At 37.7% G+C, this 24,894-nt stretch overlaps 1 protein-coding gene across 1 annotated transcript; it reads right to left on the reverse strand.

Moving 5' to 3' along the window:
* Positions 1–302: 302 nt before the first annotated feature.
* Positions 303–24,502, reverse strand: LOC126836570 (serine proteinase stubble). Its single transcript, XM_050570106.1, has 10 exons — positions 23,961–24,502; positions 21,931–22,370; positions 7,520–7,665; positions 3,524–4,777; positions 2,609–3,097; positions 2,389–2,465; positions 2,222–2,322; positions 1,555–1,823; positions 904–1,058; positions 303–560 (listed from the first exon to the last, which is right to left on the reverse strand). Exons 3-10 carry the CDS (start codon positions 7,662–7,664, stop codon positions 399–401), a joined length of 2,652 nt encoding a protein of 883 aa, XP_050426063.1. The 5' UTR covers position 7,665; positions 21,931–22,370; positions 23,961–24,502; the 3' UTR covers positions 303–398.
* Between the last annotated feature and the right edge of the window lie 392 nt (positions 24,503–24,894).

Below are 24,894 nucleotides of genomic sequence, written 5' to 3' on the forward strand. Positions count from 1 at the left end.
AACAGAATTGGTAAAAAAAAAAAAAAACTACAAAACAAATAATACCTAATATATTTCGTCGGCACATATTGGATAGAGTGACCAGTGTGCCTAAGCCAAATTTTGTCGAAACAAATACCGAAAAAGAAAAAAAGTGTATCGATGAAAATAATAATAATATTATGTACATCTATTGTAAGAGCTTGTGCGCTGGTGCACATTGTTGTATATTAGCGACACAGACCTACTCTATAGAACTTAGGAACAATTTTTTTAACAAGAATCGGTCTTTGTGCAGCTATACGATATTAAATTGTTGAAAATGCCGATGGCTTCGTTGCAGATTTTTCTATTTGTATTTTTTTTTTTTTGGTTCAAGTAGTATTTCGTTATTTTGGACGGATCGTCGTGTGTTTCGTTTAAAATTGCAATATTTGATTGATCCAGTCTTTGAACTTCGATATTCTCGTGTACACGCCGGGCTGATTGGGTTCGGCGCATCCAATTCCCCAGGATATGATGCCGGCCAGCAGCCATCTCTTGTCCGGCCTCTGGATGACCATTGGACCACCGGAATCGCCCTGAAAAATAACAACGGTTTTATTCATTTTCAAAACAATAATTCCAAAGTATATTGTCTCTCAATAGTTAGTCTCTATAGTCTCTCTCTCTCTCTCTCTCTCTCTCTCTCACCTCTCTCTCTCTAGCTTCCAAGCTTCAATAGCTTCCATCCTCATGATTTTCGCTTGCACTACATCCACCTCCTCGGAAATCTATATAATTTCTCTAAATCTAAATTCTACTACTTGGTTTTCTTTACTAAAATTTGTTATACACATTGTGTGTTCCTTCTTCTTCTCTATCGTTCGCTCGACACTTTTCATTCAACAGTCGAAATAGGTTTAAAATAATATGTAATCGCACCTCGCACGAATCGAAACCGCCTTTCTTCCAGCCGGCACAGATGAATATGTCCGGGATGTGTTCGATGTAACCGGCCGCTCTGTACATTGTCTCGCACACCGAATTGTTGATCACGGGTACGGTGACTTCTTGCAGTACGCTGGGCAAAGGACCGTCTAAAAAAAAAAAAGAAATCACACACAAGTTTTAGTCAAACAATAGCAATCATAATATTATATAAATTCCGGAATTAAAAAAACATAGTCGGGAGGGTACAGCCTACAGGGTTTAGGGTACAGGGTCAGCCTGGTCAGGGAGCAGGCCAGTTAGGGTAGGTTAATGTTAATGTTAACTATACACACGGGAATTTTGGTAAAATGTTTTTGCCCGTTGACGTTATAAGTGATAAGGATACGATAGTATAAAATTTGAGGTTTTCGTACAACATCTAAAGACTCCAGTCAACGTCAGACGAGTGGGTGGGTAGACGCTGTAGTCAGGATTTTTTTTTTTACAATTGAAGCGCTATGTTTTGTAGTTTGGTTTAAAACCCGGTGTTCCGGTCGCTCGAGTACTAGCAACGGTTTATGGTTCACCCAAAACGTCTTGCTATGAGAGATTTTTTTTTTCGTTTAAAAGGTTCTTTTCCACGTCGTCGTCGTCGGCGCTTACCTTCGTACAGTCTTCCCCATCCGGTCACGTAGGCCGAGGTACCCACGAAATTGGCATCGTCCTCGGGCACGCACACGGGCACGATGTTCGGTTGGAATTTGACGGGCTCGTAGAACCGCAACAGAGCCAAGTCGTACTCGAAGGTCCTCGGGTCGAACTGCGGATGGGAAGCCACGATCTGTATGCGCCTCTCTTCGTAACCGTACGGTTCTTCTTCAATGGACAGGTCGTGTTCGCCCAGTCTCAACAGCAAGTCGCTCGGCGGAACGCTGAGAGGATAGAAGAAAAAAAAAATACCCGACATTAATATATGTATATATGTGTACCCAGTAATAAGATTCAGAGGCGTAGCTATTCACAGACACGTATCGATAACTGTTAAGCGATCCCCGGATGGTCGGGTTTTTTTTTAAATACCCTCTTATTTGAATTCGCAATATTTCGGTTGTACTGAATAGGAAGCATGATAATATGCTTATTAATATTGACACGATAGCTTCTCTATCCCAGAAGATTCAGATACCCAAAACGTTTAACGCCGCCAATCCTCAGGGGTGGTGGTTACCACAGACGTTTTAGAGGTGCCTATCTACGATATTATCTACCCACGGTTACTGTTTGTGAAAAATAGTTAAGCCCATGAATGTAGTAATAATTTTGATTTTACTTTTCGACACAATGCGCGGCTGTGACGGCCCAATTTTCGTTGAACAAAGCCGCTCCGCATTTGTGCAAGTACGTGGACGTCCTCCATTGTCTTAGCGAGATCTGTAACAACCGTCCGATGAGCGTTATATTGTGTTTTGTCAAATCGCTATTACAATAATTACTCACCTGCCAGGGCCACTTGCCGAACGACACCTTTTCGCCGCCTACGATCCTAGCGGTCGGGAACAGTCTTCTGCCACACACTGATCGAACATATAAACGATAGAGAAAAAAAAAACAATTATTATTATTATCATTCGTAACAACAATCTATACCGTGTCGTTTTAACCATCGGCCAACTAACGACGCTATTATATAACGACGATATAATATACTTATACTGACCGTCTTTGTAGTTGGACATGTTGAGAGGCGCGCTGCCGGCCTCGTTGGAATCCGTCGGGTCGACCACGGTGCTCGACATCATCGGTGACGTGCTGCTGGTGCTGGTGCTGCTGCTGCTGCCAATGCCAATGCTCGTCGAAGGATAGGTCGTGCTGCTGTAATTGTTATTGTTGATACCGCTGGAAGTGACGATAAGCTCGTTGTCGGATATGCTCTGCACCGTGTTGGGTTTGGACACGAGAGTGGTCGGTGAATACGAGTCTGTACTAGTACTGCTGCTGCTGCTGCTGCTGGTACTGCTACTGCTGCTGGTGCCGGTGCTGCTGCTACCATAGTTGTAGCTAACACTACTACTAGCACTACTAGTACCACTGGTACTACTTTCCTTTACCGGCATGGTAGCGACCGTGTTGGGTTCGTGCGTTTCCACTGGGAGTTTGACCCACGAAGGTAACGTGGAACCGTCGAGTACTGTCGGTTTGTGCGTCACTGAAAACGAAAAAAAAAAAAGAGGCTAAAGTTAACATAACGCAACTCGGTACTGTGCCGATAAAGAACGGGATGAAAATAAACTTAATCGCAACCAAGAGCTTATTCTTTGAGGTAATAATTCTTCAAGGTATTCCTTTAGGGGAAGCTAGCTTACTGTTATTGTATTGGTTTATGTAATTAGGTAGTGAGCTTATTCTTTAAGGTTAGTAGCTACATTGAGCTTTACATCTACTTGTATGCTAAACTAACGACAAAACTATACTAATTCTACTACAAATCAAACATAAATAAATGAGGCCGTATGAAAAAGAAAATATGTAATATTGCCACTTGAAGTTCAGTTTATCTTATTTTATAAAGTCAAGTTCTGTCGTCGTCGTACAATTATAGTAAACGGGAATGCGCTTCGAGCACTATACTTACTGCTCGGGACCGGCGAGGCGGTTGGAGGTTTCGTGTGGTCAGGCGGTATCACAGGCACTTTGTCCAGTGTTGTCCACGTGACCAGCGTGGGCGAAGTGGACGTGACCGTTGTCGGCCCGTAACTGATGGTCTGGTCCGGACGACCGGTGGCCGCGGAAGACGAGCCGACGGTGACCGTCGACGACGGCCTGGTTACGGTTTCGACGGTCGCACGGATTCCGTTGGTGGTGGATTCCGAATACGGCGCCGCCGACGGTTCCGTGGACGGTTTAGCGGACGTCGGTGGTTTGGGCTTGCCGGTCACGGGTTTGGCCGTCTGCGGCTTGGCCTTTTGTGGCGGCGGTGACGCAGACGTGGCAACCGTCGTGGACGAAGGCGACGTGGTCGACTTGTACGTGGTCGACGACGTCGACGGCGGGTACGACGACGACGAAGGTTTCACCACGGGTTTGGTCGTGGAAAACGTGGCCGTGACCGTGGTGGCGTTCAGGGGCCGCATCGACGTGACTGCCGTGTACGTGCTGGTCGGCTTGAGGCCTTCTTGGGTGACCGCGGCCGTCGACGACGGAGTTTGGTAGCTCGTCGTTCCGACGGTCGATCCCGGAACCGTGAACTGCACGGTCGGCTTGGCCGTTTGAGGTTTAGGCTTTTGAGCCGTCGTCGCCTGGTCTCTAATCGGCGGCGGCGACGGTGGTCTGAACGAGCTCGTCGGTTTGGCCGTCGGCGAAGACGGTTTGGCCGTGGTGGACGACGGTAACGGTTTGGCCGTCTGCGTCGAGGAGTACGCCGGAGCGACCGAGTTGGCCGTGGTGCCGTACGAGTACGCCGGTTTGGTCAGGCCGTCCGTGGCCGTGGACGACGGCTGTTGGGTGTACTGGTTTCTGGACGTGCTGGTGCTGGTCGTGGACGACGACGGATGCACCGAGAACTGCGACGTGGGTTTGTAAGACGACGTCGACGGTGCCGACGAACTGGCTTGGATACGGTCCGTGCTGGTTTGGCCGAACGGTTTGACGCCGGTGCCGGTCACGGACGCCACGTCGTTATCGTAGTTGGTCAAGTAATTGTCGGGCTCGTTAACTTCGACTTCGACGTTGTTCGGGGTCTTGCAGCAGCTGCCGAAGTAGAACCTGTCTATGCACGTGCCCAAGTGCGTGCCGTTGACTTTGGCGCACGAGTAAGCGAACATGCATGTTCCCGTCTCGCCCGTTCTCCGGCTAACGCAAGGCAATTGTCTGATGTTGCGTCCGAAATCTGTAACGACAAAACACAACAACAATTAACAACAATTGGCACGAACCGACAGTTGATTAGATGTACCACGCTTGTGTTACGAGCTCTGCAGGTTTCCAGCATAATATTATATGGGTAATAAAGTATGCTGACATAAAATTTGGAAAAAATATATTAGATTTATTCGAACTGCATGAAAAAGTAATGAAAGATAGAATATTTAGAAAGACGAAGAGAGAGAACGAGAGAGATAACAATTTATCTAGTCAAATTATTTAGGGTATGGTAATGAATACCCGCATTAGAGTTGCCAATGATACATTACACTAATTAAAGTTCCTAATACAATGATAAAATTAATGTAAACATATAAGTATGCATTGCGTTCATTTTTTTTAAAAAGTTTTTTTTGCATAATGTAGTTTTATTAACTAAATTAACTTTTTATTTTGTATTTATTGTAGACCAATAGTCCAAGTACAAAATTAGTGCTCGGTAAAAATACATAATAAAGAATTACAAAACAATATATATATATATAAGTAATGTAGGTTCAAATTGCATATAATGGTGTTAACAAAGTGTGTTATGTTGTTCTATAACGACTAAAAAATACAATAATATAGTAGGTTATATTATAAATAGATATAAACATATAGGTTACATTTACCGGTTAGCGGTTTGCACTTATTAAATTTAGGGTCAAAACCATTAAAACCCACTGACCAGTGACTATTATGCACTCATATGTTGCACGATAATCAATCTATAATTACGAATTAGCGACTAATATTCGTGTATAAACCGTGTGTCTATAACCTGTTTAAAAATTAACACCCAAATGTTGATGGCAAGGCAAGCAATGGCGTGGAACATAATATGTCTGGCCGGCACACCAGTGACCACTATTTGAATTATTTATACATTCACATACACATATATATATTTTTTTTCTCAGGATTTTCACTTTGAGAGACAAATATTTTGTAGTTGTTTTTCTATTGTCACGAAAACTTAAAAAATATAAATTATATAGAGATTATATTGTATTTATTGCATTCAATTTAATTATATTTTTTCTTATCACATATTATTATTCGTTGTATGAAATTTAAACGATTATTACTTGGTTCTAAAGCTTATGTTTTCAATTTTTTTAGTTTAACACAAATAAAATGTTTTTTTTTTTTATATAATATATTTAAACCATTATTTTTTCATTAATTGACAATACTTAGGACACTGGACAGCTGTTTTGCAAGTGCTTATGTACATTTTAAGGTCATCGTTTTTTAAAGTAATGCTTTTAATGGTTCATATAGTAAAAGGTTCAGACGGCTTTTATACGCGATGTCCGATGTCGGTAAAAACAATTATTATTAAGGAAATATCTACATCGATCGCCGCGACGAATTGGATATGTATATTATTATAGGTACCTAATACACAATATATTACCTGCAATATATACATATATACATATAATGATTATTATAGGCGTGTAAGTACCCATATATTATTATTATGTGCCCCCCCCCTTCGTCGTCCACCTAAGCGGCGACTCAACGTTTGCCCGGATAGACAATGCGCCTCACAGTTGTCTGGGCAGTTTGTAGGTCAGTAGATTGTGTGTGTGTGTTTCGATTAACGGTTATCTCGTCTTTGGTATTGTGCCCACGAAAAAAAAAACTCGTACCCGTAAAGTGGTATAAAAAATATAGTGGAAAAACAAGTTTTTTAATGTATGCGCCAATGTTTGTGCTTGTGCATTGTCCTATCCTCTATGTGTGTGTGTGTGTAATGGTTATTAAACGCCGTATTATAATTTGGTCACCGACGAAATACACTATACGATATATGATATGGAAATGGAAGTTAAACGGAATTTGGAATCGATATTGTATTATACTTTTTTATTATCATCGTCGGTGTAAAACTCACGTTTGTCCGACGTTCCACTTAACATGCACACTTCCCGCCGTGGGGTTTTTTAATGTGGTATTTCCATGGAAGTTTTTAAAAATATTGTAGATCAATACAATCGGGGATCGGAAGGTCATATATACATAAAATACAATATATTATACATTATCATGTGTGAATTAACGACACGCTTTCACAGTTGAGGTGCCTATACTTCCCATCAGGTCTGTTCATTAACCCAGCTTTCTTTAAGTGTGTTGTCATTGGAAGGCTCCAAAACATACGGCTTTTGGTTATCGCAGCCCTTGTAGTTTCAGATAAAGGAATGACCGTACGACAGTACTGTAGTTATGTTTTTTTTATGGTCATCATGTATTATATTATGTTTTTTTTTAAATTTTATTCTCTTGTAAGTGACACGTGTTTTCATTTCACCTTTCCTCCGTTTTCTCGAGACCGGGTTAACCGTTCAAGTTTAATTACATTTGTACACGGTTTTTAAAAAAAAAAAAAACCTGGTTAAGTATAATAATCAACGACGAGCCCGATATTGTATTTCCTCATTCCTACATACATCTCCAGAAACAGTACAATAGAGTTACAGTTATGGTTCATTATAGACACAAAGGAATTGCTGCTCAAATACATACTCAGTATTCATGATTTATTTACTTATTGTAATAATAAAGCTTAGTCCTAATTCTCGCACTATTCAACGTTAAGTTATGGTATAAACCTATGATATCTTTGATGGCTATATTAAACAACTAGTGGGCCAATTTATATTTATATTTGTTACAAATGCACTTGAGGTATTTGTCAGTTTAGAAGAGGAATTACCTGTGATCGAGTTCTGCGTGTCCCACGTGGGCGACGCCTTCACGTGCAAACTCTTGCTTATGATCAGTCCGGTAACGCACGTCATAAACAACAGCGTCCTGTCGCGCGATGACTTCATTGGTGACCAATTTTCATGTCTCTTCATTCTGCAAACACATACACACACGTATATTATAATTACAAACGTATATTGTTACTCATTAGCTTTATTAACATAACTTTTCAGCACAATCCAGTTAGTATCGCAGAAAATATTACATACTCCGCGGTCCATTCCGTTTTTTCCGCCTGGTCGGTTAATTATTATTATTTTTATCGAATACACCCAATCGTCGTACAACCGGTATAATTATAATATGCGTTCGGATACGTTCGTGTTTTTACTATACAAGAAATATATGATTAGCTATGGAAAATAGGTTATACTATATTACACGCACACACACACGAGTATAGTGGAAACGATTCCTAGGAGGGCGTGAACTCCCTCGAAATCTTCCCATCACACACACACACACACACAGATTACCGGTTTCATTCTGTAAAGTACCGCGTTGAGTTCTCAAAGTGTCTCGACCAGAGCCAAGTCAAACCAACCGGTCTGGTCGTGTCCGTGACAGGAAACGACGTTTCATCGATAAAGTAATCGCACCTTCGGTACATATCGTAGATTGGCGGCTGCCGACTAATCAATTAGACGGCAAAAGAACAGAAAATTCAAACCAACAGAGGCTGCTTGCTGCACACGACCGCTTACAATATACCTACTATCGAGTCGCTGTCTCAATGTTGAAGACTTTTTTTGGAAAAATTATGGAGTATAACGCGATAGAGTCGACTCTAGAGCGACCGTTACGTTTTAAAATTGCTAACCATTTGGGTCAGAAAAGTCGTTACAAGCACAAAGTAGATTATACACGGTTAGGGTTGTGTATACAACACAACTCTGGTCGGTCGGGGGTGAGTAGGGTTTTTGAACTGGCCTGACAGCTCGTTGTTTGTGCTAAACCGCAATGGCTGAATTGAACTGCCTGTGCGAAAAAAAACAAGAACCGTATCGACATAGTCGGGACGTAAATGGATTTGGAACGCGCTGTCAGTTTCGGCCTGCCACCGATAACGCGGTACAAAAATATGTTACATTTTAAACCAGTTTTGGCCGTTTGTCGTCAAAGACATGTCGCGTTTCCCCCCGTTCGGACCGAGATGTTTGAAAAACCATTAAATCCGCGGTTATCGAGCCGTCCGATCTCGAAGCTAACCAAAGAACATAATATTTAAAAAAACTGCGAGCCGTGCCTTTCGGGAAAACATCCAGATGGTAATCGCCAATGGCCATCGTTAAAAAACGCGTGTCGTCTGCGGATCCTCGGCGTTGAGCAAAGGCGCCAGCACTGAGAAGTCTATAATGGGAGAGGTCAGACGTGAAACATTATACATAACTTGTAAAAAGCAAAACCGTATTTGGATAAATCGGTGTCTATTTTTTTTTTTGGGGGGGGGGGGGGGCTCCCAATTTAACAACTTACACACATATTCATATTATATTATGTACTTCGGGTCTATGACGGCCAACAGAGTACGAGACAATACTAATATTAGTATCTATATTATGTAGTTTCTCAATATAACAGCTACCGTCAGACGCTCGAAACCGTTTTGTTGCCGGAACGCCACGAGTGATCGTTATGAGTTTGGATTACTTAATTTAACGTAATAGCCGGGATCCACGCGGATTTCGATTTCTATTCTAACACACGGTGAATCAAACGGTAACCGTTAAAATAGCCTAAAGGATCTAACGGTTTAGGTTTTTTTTGTCCATTATTCACTATCCAGGAATAACTGCGGCGGTAGATGGAACCTGGTAGTGTGAACTGTAGACCGAGACCAAAACGCTTTAGGTCTTTTTTTAGACCTTAAACGTTGTTGGTTTTTTTGTACTAAGTACGAAATTTGAACAAACCCAGTCATGACTGATCTTATCTATCTATCTTAGTACTTAACCGATTACAGACTCTATGCTCACGACGAATTGTTTGTGAGAATAGTTTCACATTTTTTTTTTATTTACTTGACGCTACTTTCAGGGTTAAGGAACCGAATGGACAGTAGCACGGCGCCAATGAACTTTCAAAGCAATACGAGAAAACGCTTAATGCAAATTGACATGCCAATGTCATCGCCAAATGTGATACCTTTGTATTAGGGGTCTCGGTTTCGTACGTGAAATAATACATACGTGATCACGGTTCCGTGATCACGTGAATAAAAGTAATATAAAATCCGTATGTTTAATTCACGTGAATACGTTGTACAAAATTCACGTGATATCACGTGATATTCACGTATATCACGTGAATCACGTGAATAAAATTTTAAATTCACGGACAATTTCCAATCACGGGTCTTATAAACTCGTCATTAATTTCACGTGAATCCGTGAGCCGTGATTCACGTGAAATAGGGAGCCCTACTTTGTATACGTATTCTCGTGGTTATCAGAAAGAAAATCTCATAGTCGGTCATTAATGCGCATATACACGATCAAAACAAATAGAACGTCAATAATTGTCAGGAGACTGTAATGCGTAGGACATTGAGAAGAAATTCATTTGTAATGCACATACTATACAGTACACGAACCCGAGCGTCTCTATACTACCTCGAAGCAAAGCTTCTCAAAAGTCTACGACTATTTCATCAAATCACATATTTTGTTTGATCAGGCTCGACCACTTTATCGTAGCGGTCGTTGACACCGCTTTGGTGCATTATTCGGAAGACATCACGGCTGAATTGACATCCCGCCCCTGCATCTTTGTGCAATTTTCGGCCATTGTGGAGCTACCCCGAAACCAAAACCGAACGGCGGCCCCGTTAAGTATAATGTACAGTATATATATATATATATACACACACAACAATATTGTGTGTTATGTCGACGACGGACTACTTCGGTCGCCGCGTTGCAGATAATTTGGTGGTGTAAACGATACTCGAGCGAGTCTGACGTGAGCCATTTAGCGGAAATAATACGGCGTAGACAACGGACATAAAAATAAAAAAAAAAAAGAGTATTGAAAAAAAGTACGAAATACCATAGAATCAAACTGTGCTCTAATCTTTGCCGGTATCGATTTGAACGGAGAAAAATAAAACAAATCATGCGTAACACCTATAGCGTTTACTTATAGTATGGTCTGTTGTATACTGGATGAGTTGGTACCTAGTTCAAACACCGGGTCTGCACACCTATAACCGCGGTCTCAGCCTGTTGACTCGTGTATTCATTCGTCCGGATTGTGGTCGAGTGCGGCAATAATAATAACATATACGCACAGTACGCGCGTCCTACCTATTGATAGAACAAATTATGTACCTATTTTTGACGTCCAGCAGATATTACAACGGTGCCAACGGTTTTCCTTGTACGAACGCCTCGTAGTACAATATTCTCGTAAAGAGCACACAATACTAAATACACCGTTCCCGTACATATCGATGGCTCTAGCTGCACAGGGTCTCTCTGGAAATTTCCACGGAGTCCCTGGGAATGCCCAGGATTCCACGGGGGATCCTAAAGAGACTAGTCAGTTGCGCCATAGTCACCGTTCCGCTAACGGCGACTATTGCTCTGAAGATAGGTTCTGGAACGAGTCCGAAACGTCAGCAAGAAATGGACGAATACATCCGAAGATTATCAATTTAATAATTTAATCGATGAAAGCTTTTTCACATTGAAATTATGTACACTGGAATGTCTAATATATATATACTATTGTTGTGTGCCTGGTGATGTGGCCTCAAATGCGTCCTGGAGAATAGAGATGATATCTAACGTCGAAATAAAATGTCCTAGTACAAAATTATCACTTTCCATCATACATTTACTCCAAAATTATTCTTTGGAGTAATGCCGGTTTGAGTGTTTGGGCGTTGTAACACCACATAATAATTTTAATAATGATTTGGGTGCCCCCATAACCATTACTATTCGGTATAACAGTAGATTATGGAAATACTGTGTAGATGCAATTTAATTGCAAGTATTTATATTTAGAATAAAATGAACACCGCAAAAATGCATTCATCAAAATTATCATTAAACGGACGTCGGACACCGATTATGTTCTACCCGAGTACAACCGTTGGATGAATAGTTGTGTTCGACATCCTGTAAGATTACCGGGACACCTAAATTGGAACTCATAACTGCCAAGCGCTATTGGGAATCGAGAAGCCGCGGCGGCGCGTCGGTCACGGTGTTTTCAAAAAGAACTAGGCGGGGTGGTCCGATTTTAGTATTGATTTTTCAACCATAAATGCCGAAAACGCCCAATGACGAGACGCTTGACACGATTTCAGAGTGTGATTCTTCATTGGGAAAATAACACACACAACCAATAAAATGCTCATTTTAACCCGCGGAACATCATACACATACAACAGCTATTATTATTATTATATTATTATTATTATTATTATTATATTACTGTATAACATAATTTTAACCCGCGATTGGTCGTTCCGATAATAACAATAAAATATAATGTATACAACACGACAAGCGATGACACACGGTCCTGAGAAATGTGAAAGTCTTGGCTTTGCCGCCTAGGTCTTGTTCCGTACAATACATATATAGTTATATATGTAATACTACATTATGTATTCCGGTCCATATAACAAATGTAACTGTAAGGCCGTGTGTGGGTCAACGAGACGCATGAATAGCGCGCATAATTTACATGCGACTTATTGTTATATGTATGTGTGTACAGTGTATATGTATTTCTGGTGAACGTATTTTGAGTTCGAGACTCAAATCGTTAACGCATTGAAAAATCGTCTGTTGTTCGTGTATCAATACAACTGTTTTACGATTATCGGGGAAATAATATATTATACAATAATCGTAATGTCATTTCATCGAACAAAATATGGAATATTGCTAATAAACACAAATAGAGTAATTGCATTTTTGAAGAGTAAACACGTTCAAAACGTCCCGTCCCCCCCAATAGAGCCGGGAATGGTAATTTCTGGTGATATACCACTAAACTGTACTGGGATAATTAACGAATAAAATTGTTTAGTGCTTACTATAAAATTACGTTGTTAAAAAAATAACTTCCACTACATTGTCTTTTGAGAGCCTGGGTAGGTTAGGTTTCATACAAATCAAGCCACTACTAGGTACCCCCAGAACCCGTACATATATTTTTTAATTATTAACAATAGTACAATAATTATATATATATATATTTGTTTATTGGATATCAACACAACACACACACACATATATATATAGAGTACCTAATTTCGTGTATATTTTTAATAATAATAAACACATTTTTTATCGCTTTTTTGTGTTTATTGGCATTGCTCGAAACGTTTCCGCAGCAATACTTTTTGCCAAGTTTGTTACGACCCGCTGCGAATCTGGGAAGCACAAATATATTAGCTAGAGTTAGTAGTAACCCTGCAAACGATTTCCATAAGAACACACACACACAGACCGCCAATGTATCTCGGCCACGGATACTGGGTAGTGCAAAAAATGGCAGCCGTTCGCGTTCCTACTGTATAGGTCCAAGTATAATAATATTATACGAACCGAGTAACGTCATTATTTATTTAACACGGTGCACGGCCCGTCGGCCCATATCGTATCGCTGTGCATATAAATGTAATTTTATCCTCTGTAGCCCGCATTTCCGAAATCGTTGGGCATGCGCGTAAGTATTGGTATCTCCGAATTTATTAGCCTACAAACGGCCCGTCGGCTCGCAATGGCAATTACCTATTGTTTTATAACCATCGAGGCGTGGTACGACGGCCAACTGGAGAACACCCGGAATTTCAATAGTTTTCTCCGACACCCGTTATGATGCGTATAAAAATCAGTAACAGCTGTTGTTGATGTATTCTGTGCACAAAATAAATATTATCTCAACCCATATGACCTAGTAAATGCGGTATGACGTGTTTTCGACAGGTCGATAAGCAAAAAAAAAAAAGGTACACAAAAAAAAAAAAAACGTTTAGCTAGTTCGGAATTCCCGATGCGAAATTGATCATGACATTATCAGCTGTAGCGTTTTACAAATAATTAAAGAGCTATTAATTAATGTGTCTGTTGACGAAGAAAACATAAAAACACGTGATGTGTTACAAAACATGTAACTGTTTTGTGCAAAATAATATTATTTAGTTTATAGGCTATTAAAAAATACTTGATTTATTTAGTTTAAAGAAAATAAAAATAGTAAGGTTTTTTTTTTTACATTTCCTGTACTCGAGTAAACTTTTAAATTAATTAAAATTAATCAGTAAACTTTTTATGTTTCATTTAAATTAGAAATTAGAAAGAACATATTATTATACCAATCAAAATAGTTTGTAACTTCAAAAACCTTTGACATTTTTATAATCCACATCGTCATGTTGAAACTAAGTAAAAAGTAACTCTACAAACTAGAACCATGTTTGCAGTTTTTACTTATTTTTATAGAAAAAATACATAATGTTTGTGTTTCTTTTTAGGCGTGTAAAAAAATGATGTCAAATTAGTCATTTTTCGCAGTCCATTTTCGTTTTTTTTTTTAAACACTTGGAACCGACTCTACGTGAATAACTTAAATTTTTTTTGCTATTTTAAAAATATATATATGCTATTTGCTACCTTACTGGGTAGGTATAATCTTACTCAATTATCTTGTGAACTAACAAAGAGCCATTTTTATAAATTAAAACGCACGTAGAATAAATAACGGAATACAGCGATACAAAGATTTATTAACATTGTCTGTAATTATAACGATAAGCATCTCGCAGACGTTATTTTTTTCTTTAAATTTATTTATTAATTATGAGAACCTTAAGCAAACAGCCGCCGTCTGCACAACCGGTATATGCACGACCGGACAGTACATTTTATATAATATTATGTCTATAGAATAGTATAGTGTATTGTACTTTCGTCGACTTCCCACGTTTGTTTGTTTTGCAAAAATCACCAGAAGATCGACTAGATTACAGCCGGAGGACAAAAAAAAAAAAGACACAAATACACTCATGGTATACTGCTGATATGTTAGTCATTGTAGAAAGTAAAAAAAAACCTATCCTGATTATCATCAACGGTAACAGATAAAATCGAATTTCATTAATACAAGAACTTGTGGAATAATTATAAGCAAATATAACGAATGTACTTTACTTCGCTTGCGGGCTATGCACGCAAGCAACTCATTCGCTGCAAACGGGACATTGAAATGTTTTCAATAATTTTGTAAGTGGTCATGTAAATACGATTTACACACATATATTGTTGAGGACTTCAAATAGCAACAGCAGTCTTTATGCATTCCAAAGTTCTTTTCGGTGATGCTAGAATAGTAATAATAATAATAATAATAATAAAATAATAGGCAATATATATGGGAACGACCTACAGGTTTTCATTTGCATAGCGATTGTGCATCTTCATTGTCTCGAAAACGCTTTTCAAAATGCCCGTAGACAATCGAATACAAGGAAAATCGCTATTGTCTTATTAATAGAAATAGTTTTACTTCTAATAATTATTATTGTTATTTCACGCCCTGTGTATAACCGCGCGCGAAAGTATGAATTACTTTTTGCTTTGGGACTATCGCTCCGGGGAAGAGACATAATATTTTCTTTTTTATTGTCATTACAGCAAACCGAAGTGGGTGGTGGTGGTGACGAGTGAAGCTTTAGGGTCTGGATTATTTATGAGAAGCGAAGAAGCCAAAAACTCTTGTGAGCGAGACCGGAGTTTTCGTTTTTTTTTTCTATCAAGTCTTCCAGTACACAGATACGACAAACGACTTTCGTTAATTTACATACATCACACATGACGCGATGCCGGAACTTAGGATTCCTGAACAATGATTCCGCGAGAGCCGAGAGAGTATACAGGTAACATTGCCAACACAACATAAGTATTATTATAATATTATGTAGTGAATAATCATGGCGGATGTGTGTACTTGACGATGGAGCGTTACGAAACAAACTGGGAACGACGTTACCTTTTGAATCGAGCACGGCTAAGAGTTGATTAAATTACTCGGTGTTTGCTTTTTTGCAGTTGCCCCGTTCGATTACGGGGCTTAGATCGACCAGCGCCGTTGACCGTGCCCAACAAGTAGTGCCTATACACTAGTTACTTAGTATTACCTTCAAGGAGGCTAAAACGGTTGTTACGTCCGAGCCGACCAATTAACAGGGTCAGCGACTGACAAACACTGACAAAGCGTTGAATAACGTTCGTTGTAGAGTTATAATGACGTTAAAAAGCTTTGACGATTTTGTCGTCAATACAAACGACAATTAAATCAAAATTAACCATCATTGACTTACTCGCTGCGAGAGTCTAACAGTATTTATGTTTGTGGTGGTCACAGGTCAAAAAACGATAGCTCCTTCGCGCGCGCAAAGACTATAAAGCACAAACAACAATGCTGAATTTTATACACGCACTCGCATCGCAACGATTTTTGAAGGAAACAAACTACAATTTAAACATAATGAGACGGCAATGATGCAGTAATACAATATAATATTTTTACTATCATCATCATCACGTTGTTATACAGTTGAACTTGTCACCCGGATGTATTCTCTATGATAGGTTAGTGCGCATACACAGTAGGGAAAGGCTTCAAATTTCACCAGTTGGCACACATTAGTCACACAAATTTTCTTCCCCGATGACGTATTGAGAAACAATATTGTTCAACTGTATATTATATTCATATTAAAGCTACATAACCGAGCCGAGAGCACATAATTTATAAATAAGTATATTTACATTATATATTACACACATATATATATATATATATATATATTATATGTGTGTAATTTACTTTTGTACCTGAATGATGGACCACAACTTTAGAACGAAATTTGTTTTGTCCATAAATCTACGCCTTAGGCGGAGAAGGGCCAGCCAATGTCACTTATTGTTAAATATACAATTTTTTAAAAATGCCACTTCCACGATAAAATATATACAAGCTATAAAGTATTTTTAAATAAATCAAATTATCATTTTTTTGTAAAATTAAAACTTTAAAACTCGTTTGCGAAAATTGAGATTAGCCCTTCTGTCACAAGACACAGAAATAGCTCAATTTTTATTAACAATAATACCTATTATTCTTGTTTTCGTTAGTAAAGTTTAATTTTGTATTAGTCAGTGGGGTGAATTTAGATAGAGCTAGGGTTCTATATCTTCTTGGTCGTCTAAAGCTCATGTGGGTCACTTTTGGTTAATATTGCGGTGGCTATTATACCCCTCCACGATTATTAAAGCTCACTGTTATTGGACTTAATATTAAGCTGTTAGAGTTCATAGTATCAGCCGAAACCGATGGGCTAAACCGTACCATGTAATTAGTATATATTTTACAAGCGAAATGTGCAAACGTTATTCTGTATTTTCAGTGTACCATTTCCGTACAAGTACATTATCTTACACTGATATACAGAATAAGCTGGTCGAGCTTATTGAGTTGTGCGATCAATGCGATCAGTGTGATCGGCAGTGATCAAAACAATATGTTAAATCATCACCCCAAAAGCGCGTTAACGGTTCAATTGATACTTTTGTGGCCTTATATGATAGCATAGATAACATGGAAAAAAAAAGCGTTACGAATTTCTACTTTTGATTGTATGCGCATTGTCCACCGACCGTTGGATAACCGTCAGCTTTATAAAGAAGGCCAAGGTTAACGGTAGTGCGGTAGGACGCTATAACGCGCGCATAATATTTCTTTCTTTTCTTTTCTCATCTTTATTATTATTTTTTTTTTTTATATAAACCGAAAAAAAGTTTCCGACCGATTGTCGGTCGCGTAATGAGATGTAACCCGGTTGTATGAGCGCGGTAGATATTATTGTAGGTACATTAGCATACATACACAGCTGCTGCCGCCACTTTATGACTTATAATTTTTTTTTTTCCACTGTGACATATACCTACTTTATGTTAAATTATATAGGAAGGAGGATTCCTGTGTGTGTGTGTGTGTAAGTATGGTCGACCGCACGGCGTATGAATCATAACGGTACAATTCAAAAAGAAATCTCAATGACCTTGTGGCGTTGGGTCGTGCCCGTCGCGGTCCTCCCGGAGCGCGACCGCCTATAGAACGTGCTATACAAAATATATTATACATATATATATATATACACACATAGCGTACGCTTAAGTACTCGTTCGAGTTACCGAGAGAGAGAGAGAGAGAGAAAAACAACAAAATACCGTAAGTATACGCACGTGGTATTGCTAACCAAAGAAACGACACAACATAGGAAACGAGGGGGGGGAGGGTCAGGGGAGCGGAGCAAGTGGCAAGTACACACCCGAATATTTTTGCCCGAGATTCGCCGCGTAGATGATCAATCATAATGGTCGATTCTGATGATTCCTATGCTAGGAAAAAAATTACAAACACTCCAGTCCAGTCAGTTCAAAGTTAACCACCTAATATCTCCTACAATCAGCCTAAATAATGATAATTATTATCGTACGGACGTCTCGGATTTCCTGTGCACGTTTGTGTACTTAACTTTTGTATATATATTTATGTATTATATGTTCTTCTCTATATGTGTCTCTAGTCTCGCGGGACGGCCTCGCGTAATAACGGACACGAACATATATATATATATTACTATACATATGTAAGTAAGTATAACGGTGTTACCGTGTAATCCTGTTTGACTAGATTCCCAAACGACTGACGATTTTTTTTTTTTCATTATACAACAACCGCGATATTATGTCCACGATATCTGTACTAGGTAGCAAGATAATTTTTGTCATATTGATACGACTTTTGAACACTGCACTATGTCACCTGACTGCCATTTACAAGAACTTTGCACTTTTGCGGTTTGTGCTGTCTGTAACTCCAAGTACTTTCTCGATATTCCTACTTAATACTTATTTTCTTATCGTAGTACTACTTTCGAGCCTTTGTTTGTCGTCCGACACGACGGATTTCCTTTTTTATTTCGGTTTTTTTTACTTTTACGTCATGAACGTGTAGGTTAGCATTTTTAGAAGTGGCTCAAGTTTAAAATATATGATACAGTGTCAGTATTGTTAAACTACCTAAACATTTGAGTTGGTGTATATAGCCGTCGGGATTTTCTAAGAAGTGTATAATATGATCTGTGATCGGTGTTACTATGTGACGGGAAAAAATAAAATCTCTGCCAAAAATTAAATTTCCTAAATATTGTATTTTTAACTTAAAATGTATACAATTTGTCAGTGGGGGTACTCAAGTCAAAAAATATATCGAAGGAGGAGTCCTAGGGCCACCTTGGCACATTTATTTTCCAAACCTGCAAGATGTCGCATTGTGTCGCTCTACAGGGTATTCTATAAGGATGTTGTCATCACATTATAAAAATCCTTAGGGACATCACTAGGATTCCAGTTGCCACTAGTGTGTCGAGGTGCACAGATAAAAACAACTAGTAAAATCGAAAAGTTCTGCTTTGTTTTTGTTATTATTGTTTTTTAATCTAGGACGTTTTTATTTTTCAACGGCCTTAGGTCATTTTTTCTCTTTCTCTCGCGTGAACAATAAACATTCGAAAACAATAACTCGGGTCAATTACATTTTTGGCGTCAAATAATTACTATTATATTTTTATTTTTGGTTTCTTTTGTACGCCCGGCAATTTGGGTGGCTTAAATATTTTACAAACATAAAGCCACAGATAGTGTTTATCATAACATTATTGTATACATATATGTATATTGTTCACAAGCTTGGCTTGATGACAGTTGAACTATCTGTACCCAACCTAACGCGGATGTTTCAGTAAGGAGCACATTCCTTATGCGATGTCGCGATAGAAAAATTTCATTGACTCGCCCGATTCTCCTATACGGTCGTTGCGATCGTTATTACTACGATTCTTCTAATGAGGTTTTAACTATTTGACCATAAAAAAAATATCCGCACCAAAAATATAATGTAACGATAATATATTTTCAATATTTTCTCACGTGTGATATTCATTAGTTTTCTTTGATAAGTATGTGTAGTCTTTCAAAATTTAATGAAACAGTTTAGAACAAATACAGATAGAAAAAGGTTTTATTGACAAATACTGCAGTATACTAAAAAAAAAAATTGTTTTTGGAAAAATGTTTATTTTTATTCTTTTGGGTTCTTATCATCAACAAAAACGAATAATATTATTGAAATATTATATTTAACAATATAATTAAGTTTAAGAACAAAGCTCATGCTGCTCATTAATGTTAACGACAAATTTCATAATCAAAAAAGTTTTAAAGTACAGTAGTACTTAGTTAATACAATTAATATTACATGTTCGAATAGTTTATTGGAATCGTTTCACGGCTGATTGAATTTACACGGAGGAAAAATCCAAAAAAATGATTTATAGTCAACCCGTTTTTTTTTTACTTGTCACAAGATCTATTTGATGGGTGTTTTTTTTTATGATGATGATTACAATTTGGAGTACATTTCGGAGGCATGACCAATTTGATCCGGTCTTTTATTCAGTTATTAACGGATTTTTTTTTCCATGTAACTGAATTGATTACAAGGCATATTTTATTGCAATAAATATAAAATAATTAAATTCCGTTTAGCGGGACAACGAATAGTGAAAAAAAAAAAACAGTAACCGATGTAATACAAAACTGTAATGTCATTGTGAACGAAATACGAACTCTGTGCAACTTGTAAATCATTGTCTAGTTGTAACTTTTTTTTTGTTCTATTAATTTAGGAAAAACCTAAAACACGCCCCCGTTAAACAGCGTTTAATCACATTAAAGTTGTACACATTTCATTAATAACACTATGTATACATATAAGTCGACTTGCATTGTTTTTTGAGGCTTTATACAGTGAAAAACATTAACAGATTGTAAGTAAAACGTCAACTTCGTTTTGCTTAAAGAACAAAGCAGCTCTAAGATGACAGCTGTATTTTACAAAAAAAGTATAAATATTATTTACCCAACCAAAAGGCTACCGTTCGAAACAAAATATAATGTATGTCAGGCGAGTTTGTAGAAAACTCAATTACGTTAATTATCGATTTAATTAATGAATTCGAGCAATAATTTCTTTATAATTAAATGTTTGCATTTGAATGGGTGCATTAAGTGGTAACAGTAATTGGCGATTTGTTTTTGTTTACTATAATACAGGCAACGGGTAAACGGTAAAATGGCCACGAGCAAAGAGCAAGCGAGTAGCCCAATAGGTCAGTTCAGAGCTGTGAAAATAAACGACAGAATGACGTTATATTATGTGTGTGTACATTTTCGATAATAGTAAAAACAGAATGAAAGTGGCAAACCGTATCGTTTGTCGAGTTATATGAATAATTCGGCGTTACAGACTTTAAAAGTTTTACGAGACAAAGGACTTGTGTGGTCTCGAGGGAATAGTCAAAATTACCTGTGATTTATTGAGAGCGGAGTGAAGAGAAAAAAGTAACATGGATCGAGTAAGAATAGTTTTGAATCGTATTTTACCCTTTTTTAAGACTTCTACAAAATCCTAACTTGAATTAAAATTAACTGTGGCCTTTAAAAGGTACAGCTTGGTACATAAAAATTCTTAAAATAATTGTATGTTTTTCTGTACTGTTTAATCGATCTTATGTTTGGGATGGATTAAGTACCATACCTCGACAGTGTCGAGGTATTTGAGTCGACACCGAACGACTCAAATATGTACTATTATTGTTTACTTATCGAAAACCAGTTGGTTTTAATATATGAAAATCACTTTTTTATAAGTTGTCGAACGACGCATCTATTTGATATCATATAAATCGTCTAATTTATATTAAAAACGCATTTTTTTTTTACAACATCAAGAATATAATCTGTGTTAGCATACAGAGCAGGGTAAAAAAAAACACAGTGAATGGGTCATTCACTTGCAGGTTGTGTAAATGATTATAGCAACTAAGGTTATTAAAAACGACGGTTTTAGTTTGATATACTCCGAGTACCGAAAAACTACAAGTACCCAACATTTGATATTTGGTTTCCAACTCTTACAGCGCAGTTGTTTTGGGATATTTTTACAAAAAAAAAAACACAAATCTTAGATAAACTTTTTACTTTTCCAAAAGAACTGAGTAGCATTAAAGTAAAAGTTTATTTACATAAAATAAAAAATATCCAACTAAATTTCGACCTGGGCAATTGAAAACAAACTGTTTGGACAATGTTATAAATTGAAAATTTACTTGACGACGCTGATCTAACTACTAACGCGGTAGTCGCGACCCTAGCAACATTTTACCCCCCTTATGGCATAATACTAAATTATTGTAAAAACAAATCTAACCTGTATGCGGGGATAAGTCGCTAGACTTTGAGGTGTTTGGCTTAGCAGTCGCTGTACGCTTTGTATGTATAGTTTTTCCGGATTGTCTTGTTTCCCGGATTTTGTTTATTTGTTTTTAATTTTGTATCCTTCTTGTGCTTTATACGCGTGTGCTCAATTAGAACCGGCCGGTCGTCCTGAGGGAGCAGCGGAAATCGGGAAACGCGTTGTCTTCTGCTCGCTGTTGACCTGACGACTTTGCTGTTGATGTTGCTCTTGATGCTGTCGCCGACACCGCATGATGCGATTTGCTTCGAATTGCTCAATTATTTTGTTTTCTCCTCTGTGTCATTGGTGTTTTAGATCCGATCGAGTAAACAAAGTGGTTTCGTCTAACCGCCGACAGGAAACGCCGAAATTCGGTGGCCGGGTCGTTCTTCTCGGCTGATAACGGCCAACAACTGCAATTTATATATATAAAAAAAAAACTGTATCAATTGTCGAGAACATACAAAATACTTGATAAATAATTGCTAGGAAAATTAATATATTCCAAGTTGTTCGTGTACGAAAACGTCGTCGAGTGGGCGTTACTTGGCACTTGGCGCGCTCATATATACGAGCAATTATTAACGCTAAATCCAACGACACTCGAAAGACTTTAACGCGCGTGCGACAACGACCTATAATGACAACGATGTAAAAAATGTCTTCTACAGAACGGAAATACGTATTCGGTCCACGAGAACTAGTATAGACGAGTTCGCTGAAAATACTCAAATTCCCAATGCAAATTTACCACATTTTTTAATTAAATTACCGGCGGCTACTTTATAATGAAATCTAAATTATTTTCGATAGATCACAAAAAAAAAAATAGTACAAATGTTTTTAACTCGTATTATGCGCGGCCGACAAGTGGTTTTTAAAAATGTCCACGGTGTTTTGAAATATTAATATTATACATTCCGTGTAGGTTGCACGTTGATCATTGAGACCATGGTATTTGTGTTGTAAAGTAAAAAAAACAAAAATCAATAAAATCCTGATCTGAATAATGGGCGTTGTACTGTGGCAGACAAGTTATTAATAGGTCGGGTCAAAGACATTAGACGATTACTAATGCGTTTTAGTAGAATTGAAAAGAAAACACACGTTAATAGACCAAACTAATAGTTAACATTTTCGGAAGTTACTTAAACTATAAGCACTAAAAATATATACTTGTATTTTTAGTATTTATATTTTATTTTTGTTGAAAATTAGTTTTTCGCTCGAAAGCTAAAACCTGCCGAACCTTTGCTTTAGAGTGTCTCTAAGTGTTAAGTTTTTGCCACTTTGAGCGCAATATTTATCTTCGCCTATTTTGTCGTTACATTAAGAACACTTTTAATAATTAAAGAAATATAAGATATAAGAGATTTTTACATTTTAAGAATACATTAAAAACACTAGAAAATTAGATTAATTTTGTTGGTAACCACAATTATAGCTGAAGAACCTGTCTGCTATTTGTAAAATAATCAGCTACAGAAATAGCTGTTGAAATTTAATTTAAGCACAACAAAAAAGCAGGATTAGAAATAAATGCAGAATAATATGAACAAAATAATGATGAATTAACAATTTCGGGATTATCGTTTGAAGACTTACATCTTTCTTCAGGTACATTTTTCACGAGTTGTAAATAAGTAACGATTGTTCATGAACCTTTTTGGTCGGTAAAAAAAAAACTTATATCCCATTCTCTGCGGTGTTCTTCGTAATTATTATTGTCGTCGATGTAATATTGCATATTGAAAGTTACAAAAATTGAGAACCAAAAGTTTTTGATCATACAACATTTGTCAATGAAATCGTTTTCTATACTTCCGTTTTAAAATTAATTTTTGAAATAGAATTATCGAAGAAAACTAATAATTGACACGACACGTTGAAAATATAATTTTCACTCTCCTATAAAATTGTATATAAATTATACGTTGACCTTTTGTGGTTCTCAGTTAATTTATTTACCAATAATATAAAAACAATTACAACCTAGCACTTACCTTTGTTTTAATAATTCTTCAGCTGGGAACGAGATTGGTGCAGAGTGCGTATGAATTTTCGAGGAAAAAAAAAATTAATAAATTTCACGAAAAAATGTAAAACAAAAAACGTTAATTAGGATAATGCTACAAACGTGAGAGTTTGAAAGTATACACTAAATACTTAAAAATGTATATTACTTATTTAATTATTTTAATATAAATACTGTATATGTTTTATAGAAAAAAATTTTAAATACTAATAAATTAAATTTTAAATTTTCGTGTGTCCAATGAAAATGTGATATATTATTTATTATTATTATTATGATCGATATTGGCGACAGTGTGAATCAATGACCCGTTGTTCCGGACGCACCGGCGGCAATAGAGAGACCAGCTCTGGGCAAGAGCATTGACAGGAAGCAGCGGCGGCGGCTGTGCTGTGTATGATGACCGACCAAGTCGCCGTGTCCGGAAGATGGCATTAGCTCTCCTCCACCATAATAATAATAATAATATAGACACGGTCGACGTTGCTGCTGCTGCTGCTGGCCGGCGTACAAGTGGTCTCCGTATACTATATTAATAATATATAGCTATATTATAGACTATAATAAGTACACACAACCGACCGAAAGTCAGCTGATCACCGACAGCGGTCTTTGCCACCACCACGATCAAGGTTGGTGGCACACGGCGTACCTGATATACCTACCTACACACACACACAAACACACACACACACAGTATCTGTATATAGGTATTATAATATCTTATATATAATATATATATATATTATGTATAGCTGTTGTTGTTCGCCGTGGCCGTGGCCGTAACCGTCGTTCGCGATTATACACACTCCTCATTGGCGGCTGAGCGCAGTTTGAGTAGGGGGAATGAACTTTTCAGACAATACAGTCGCAGACGCGATATAGTATTGTAGTATATGTAT

Source organism: Adelges cooleyi, unplaced genomic scaffold (genome assembly GCF_023614345.1).
Source record: "Adelges cooleyi isolate 19-005CV unplaced genomic scaffold, UGA_ACOO_1.1 ACOO_flye_CR_arks_rails_tigmint_CR_PRNA_247, whole genome shotgun sequence".
NCBI lineage: Eukaryota > Metazoa > Arthropoda > Insecta > Hemiptera > Adelgidae > Adelges > Adelges cooleyi.